The sequence below is a fragment of the Malurus melanocephalus genome, unplaced genomic scaffold (assembly GCF_030028575.1).
Source record: "Malurus melanocephalus ecotype Western Australia unplaced genomic scaffold, MMel_1.1 scaffold_1326, whole genome shotgun sequence".
NCBI lineage: Eukaryota > Metazoa > Chordata > Aves > Passeriformes > Maluridae > Malurus > Malurus melanocephalus.
The window spans coordinates 15,079-20,150 of record NW_026624558.1 but is presented as its reverse complement, the minus strand read 5'-3'; the positions used below and the strand labels follow the sequence as shown (position 1 = coordinate 20,150).

General features: G+C 52.9%; 1 protein-coding gene across 1 annotated transcript in view; it reads left to right on the top strand.

Moving 5' to 3' along the window:
• The first annotated feature begins 159 nt into the window (after positions 1–159).
• Positions 160–5,072, top strand: part of NUDC (nuclear distribution C, dynein complex regulator) — an 8,460-nt gene continuing 3,547 nt past the window's right edge. Inside the window, exons 1-6 of the mRNA XM_057387728.1 lie at positions 160–324; positions 1,123–1,200; positions 3,287–3,493; positions 3,773–3,856; positions 4,236–4,349; positions 4,773–4,967. Of these exons, the coding sequence (XP_057243711.1) occupies positions 229–324; positions 1,123–1,200; positions 3,287–3,493; positions 3,773–3,856; positions 4,236–4,349; positions 4,773–4,967 (774 nt within the window). The 5' untranslated portion in view covers positions 160–228. The remainder of the gene's footprint in view (positions 325–1,122; positions 1,201–3,286; positions 3,494–3,772; positions 3,857–4,235; positions 4,350–4,772; positions 4,968–5,072) is intronic.

Sequence of the window (5,072 nt, the reverse complement as noted above, 5' to 3'; positions counted from 1 at the left end):
GGCCCCACCGCGCCCTCAGCACCGTCACCATGGCAACCCCGCCGCGCCGCGCGCCCCGCCCCTCCCGCGAGATTGACAGCCCGCGCACCCAATCCGCGGAGAGAGCGGCGCGCGCGCGCGCTGTGATTGGCGGGCGGCGAGGAGCGGGCGTTTCCGCCGCCGCCGGTTCCGGTTCCGGTTGCGGTTCCGGTTGCGGTGGCGCTGGGCCCGGTGCGGAGCGGCGGCGCCATGGGGCTGAGCGCCGAGGATGCGGCCGAGCAGGAGGATCGCTTCGACGGGATGCTGCTCGCCATGGCCCAGCAGCACCAGGGCGGCGTGCGCGAGGTAGCGCCGCCGGGATCGGGATCGGGAGCGGGGAGGGCGGGACAGGATCGGGAGGAGCGAGCGGGGAGCGCGGGGAGCGGCCCGGCCTCCTCGGGCCCCGCCCCGGCACGTGGAGCGCGGGGCGCACGTGCGCTGCTCCCGGAGCGGCGATAACAGCCCCGCTCGATAATTGGGGCGGTGTTAATGGGGCACCGCGGCCCCGGCGCCTCCGGGCTTCMCCGACACCCCCCGGGCCTTACCGGAGGGTTCCGAGTGCCCGGTATGGGTCACAGCGGAGCAAAGCACCGCAGGGCAGGATGGAGCTCCCCGTTCATCCTTCCCAGTGAGACCTGATGGWGGTCCCCTCGTGCTCGGGGATCTGCTGATCCCACCCCTCCCACCTTTGGAGKTTCTTGTTCGTTCACTGGTGATCCCTAGCAGCAGTAAAAATAAAGAGTTTGCATGCTTTTACATGTGCAAAGAAGCAAAATGTGGTAAATATGTGTGTATTTAGGGGATATAGGCATGTGTGCTTGTGTAAATGCGTTCCTGCCTCGGATAGCAGCCTGGGCTGTGGGAGCAGAGCTGAGGATAAACTGCTGCCTTTCCTCATGCAAACCACACCAGTGCCTCTTGTGCAAACTGGGAATCCAGGATCTCCAAATGGAGTGTTTTCCTCAGGGAATGTCATGGGCTGATTGCACAGCCAGGGACAGGGRGGGCAGAGGATAAAGGCTGCTCCAGAGTCACCGAATGCTTTGGAGTGACCTGGGCTCACTGCTCCTTTTCTCTCCACCCTCTCCTTGTTCCCTGCACCAGCTCGTGAACACCTTCTTCAGCTTCCTGAGGAGGAAGACGGATTTCTTCACCGGGGGAGAGGATGGAGTAGCAGAGAAGGTAAAAAATAAACCYTGAGGCTTTTAACTGTTCTCTGTTCCATCCCACCCATGTCTGTGCCGTGCCAGGAGTCCCCTGCTTGAGCAGCATTTGGTGCACGTGGGCAGCAGCAGCTCCTGAGGGAAGCAAACCCAGAGCTGCCCCTGCCAGAGCTGAGGGACACACAATGGYACCACAGGGCAGGATTTGTGCCAGGATTTCTCTGGCCAAAGGCTTGTTTGGAAAGCAAACCTGCCAGACACACTGACTTAACGGTGACACAGCAGGTGATAACCCCGGGTTACCTTGTTTGTTCAGCTCAGAAAAAGCACAAAGTCCAGGGCTCTGCAGATGCTGCTGCTCCTTGGATGGGGCTGGGGAGCCTGGATGGAGCATCCCTGACCTGCAGGGAGGGGAACTGGATGGCCTTTATGGTCCTTTCAACCCAGAACATTCTGGGATGCTCTGAAAGCAAGAAAGGTGAACCCTTCTGTAATTTTTCTTAAAACAGAGAGCACATATTGCCATATTTCTGGACCTGAGTTGTAATTCAGAGGTGCCTGGGTGCTGTCCATGGCAAATGTTTGCCTGTGAAAGAAAGGTGTTTATGCTGTTAAAATGATTTTTGGCCTCCTGGAAAAGTGCTCTGACACCAAAGGAACCACAGCAAACAGGGAAGAAGCTCCTTCCCCATCCTGCTGAGCCCTTGGCATGATAGAGAAAGGAGAGGCTGGGAAAGTCACTGTGATTTTTGGGTGGCATTTCAGCAGCCCTGGTGGTGTGGGCAGTGACACAGCCGAGGTCAGGCAGTGAAGATTCCTCCCCGTGGATCAGCAGGTTGGGAACAGAGGTGGGGACAGCACATTTTGGATTCTGTGTTCCAGCAGACACTGGAGCTGGGCTGTGTAAACAAATCACGCTTTTAAAGCGAAGCAGAAACACTCAGTTTGCTTGGAGAAGGTTCTGGATCTCCCCCCACTGAGTTCCTGGGATATACAAAAGCCAATCTTTCCCCTGTGATTCCTTTCTGAGGATCTGTCCCTGCTCTTTTYTGGGGCAGACCTCAGCTCACCTACGTGCTGCTGTGCACAGCACCCTTGGCTTTATCGAGCCTGGGGCAATTCTCTGGCTCCCTGCCTGTGTACTCAGCCCTTGGCATCAGAGACCTTGGGATTTGCCTCCCAGAGTCACAACAACCTCTGGAGAATTGGGAGTGAGGCTGAACCAAAAGATTTACGGAGGAACTCCYTCCTCAGTGTAAAAACACGGGGTTGTTTCAGGCGTTTCTCCTCCASATCGTGGCCTTGAAGCTCCATCTGGAGAAAAGCCAGGCATGGGAAACATCAGAAGTAGATAAAACAGGTGGGATTGGTGTGTCTAGCTGTCCTGGGTGTATGGAGCAGCTTCAGATGGCTGGGTTGGGCAGGGGCTCGTCCTGCTGCAATTATACAGAGGACAAAATAAGTGRAAATTGTTTGTCTCACTGTTACCTCCTGGAACTACATTCCCTGTGTAAATAGGAAGAGCTACATTTAAATATTTTGAATTTTCTCTTTTTCCTCTTTTTACACTTCCTCCTCTGTTTATTTGAATTGAAAAATCTCTAGATTTTTTGTCAAAAAACCGAGTGAAGATGGAAAGAAAAGTCACAACATCTGTGTGACTTAGCAAATGTTCTCGTGCTCCTCAGGGCACCAAGTTAGCTTCGTTGGGGTTTGCAGTTGATGTTTTTGTTAACCCCTGTGTCCCATGTTCCTGTCCCTCAGCTGATCACAGATGCCTTCATTGGGGTTTACAGTGTGATGTTTTCATTAATCCCATGTCCCTGTCCCTCAGCTGATCACAGATGCCTTCATTGGGGTTTACAGTGTGATGTTTTCATTAATCCCATGTCCCTGTCCCTCAGCTGATCACAGATGCCTTGGTTGGGGTTTACAGTTGATGTTTTCATTAATCCCCCTGTTCCTGTCCCTCAGCTGATCACAGATGCCTTGGTTGGGGTTTGCAGGGTGATGTTTTCATTAATCCCTGTCCCTGTCCCTCAGCTGATCACAGATGCGTTGGTTGGGGTTTGCAGTTGATGTTTTTGTTAACCCCTGTCCCTCAGCTGATCACAGATGCCTTCAGGCACCACAACAAGCTGGCTCAGAAGGAGCGCCGGGAGAAGAAGGCGCGCCAGGAGGCCGAGCGGCGCGAGAAGGCAGAACGCGCTGCCCGCCTGGCCAGGGACAGGCAGCAGGAGCCCAACAACGAGCCCAGGATCAAAGAGCTCACAGATGAGGAGGCAGAGAGGCTGCAGCTCGAGATCGACCAGGTGAGAGGCATCTGCAGGTGCAGCTYTGTCCTCCCTGGGCTGGCAGGGGGTAAAATGGCTCATTGTTCTTGGGGCAGGTGGGAGGACAGAGGGAATCTTCCCCTTGGCAGAATGTGTTCCTGTAGCATTCCTAAGGGCTGAAAGTGCATGCTTTGAAAGTGTCAGTGGTGCTCTTCCCGTGGAGCTGAAGGGCTGAGGCCATCTAGTGCCAGCTCAGGAGGTGACAAAGTGCCAGCTCTTGGCTGAGCTGTTCCTGCTCTTCCTTCTCTTTTCAAACAGAAGAAAGAGGCACAAGGGCAGGGTAAYGGTGTGCCAGAAAAACCCTCAGAGGAGGAAGGTGAATCCTCAGACTCCAACAAACAGGTAAAACTCRTCTGGGGATGTCTTASAAYYATRAAATGGTTTGGGTTGGAAGGGACCTCAAATCTCATCCAATTCCACCCCCTGCCATGACATCTTCCACTACACCAGSTTGCTCCAARCCCTGTCCAAAATACACACTTCAGAAACACAAATTAAAAAATTTGGCTCTAAAAATATGTGCTTAATTCTTAATGTGCCAATACAGGGGGGTGGTTATGCTTTTTTTTCTTGTAATGTTTTAGCAGAAGCAGCTATTCATTTTTGGGCTAAATTTAAGTGGATATCAAATACAAACTGGCCTGAAATCCTTATAAAAGCCAAGAACTGTTGTTACAGTGGAAACTGGAAAAGCTTCTCTCTTTACACTTGAATTGCTTAGGGAACAGATGATGAAGAGGAAGATGAGAAGGATAAAGGAAAACTTAAACCCAACTCTGGCAATGGAGCYGACCTTCCCAATTATAGATGGACACAGACTCTTTCAGAATTGGATGTGAGTAGTGCTTTATGACCAGGACCTGAGGAATCTGARACAGGGAATTAGAAAAGGTGCTGATAAGAGATGAAGCCAATTCCCTGTTGGGAATTGTTGTTCATTCACTGGCAACCTCAGTTGCCAGTGGAAGTTTGTTGGAAACAGCAGTTTCAGTGGCTGGGAGACAGTTTGGTAACTCAGGAAAGTTCCCAGGAGMTGTAGTTTGCCAGATTTAGGCCTAGCTTTAACCAGACAGTAAAATCTGCTTCCCTTTTTAAGCTCTCTTCCTTTCACCTCTGCTCACTCAGTTTATGAGGGAAAACAGTTCCTGCTCTGTCTGCCTCCAGTGAAACCAAGGCAGAAATTCATGGAACAGCAGTATGGGAGGGCAAGGAGGGATTTCCATGCTCAGCTCCTCAAATCTGCTTGTTTTTTCTGCAGCTGGCTGTGCCCTTCAAGGTGAGCTTCAGGCTGAAGGGCAAGGACGTGGTGGTGGATATCCAGAGACGCCGCCTCAAGGTCGGCCTCAAGGGCCACTCCCCTGTCATTGATGGGGAACTCTTCAACGAGGTCAAGGTGGAGGAGAGCTCCTGGCTCATTGAGGATGGCAAAACAGTCACTGTGCACCTGGAGAAGGTAAAGGATGGATGGGCAGGGTTCAGGCTAGGCTGGRCTCTAAGCTGGAACAGAACCTGTGCTTGTCCTGGCTGCAGTGTCAGTGGTGTCAGTGGTAGTGGGATA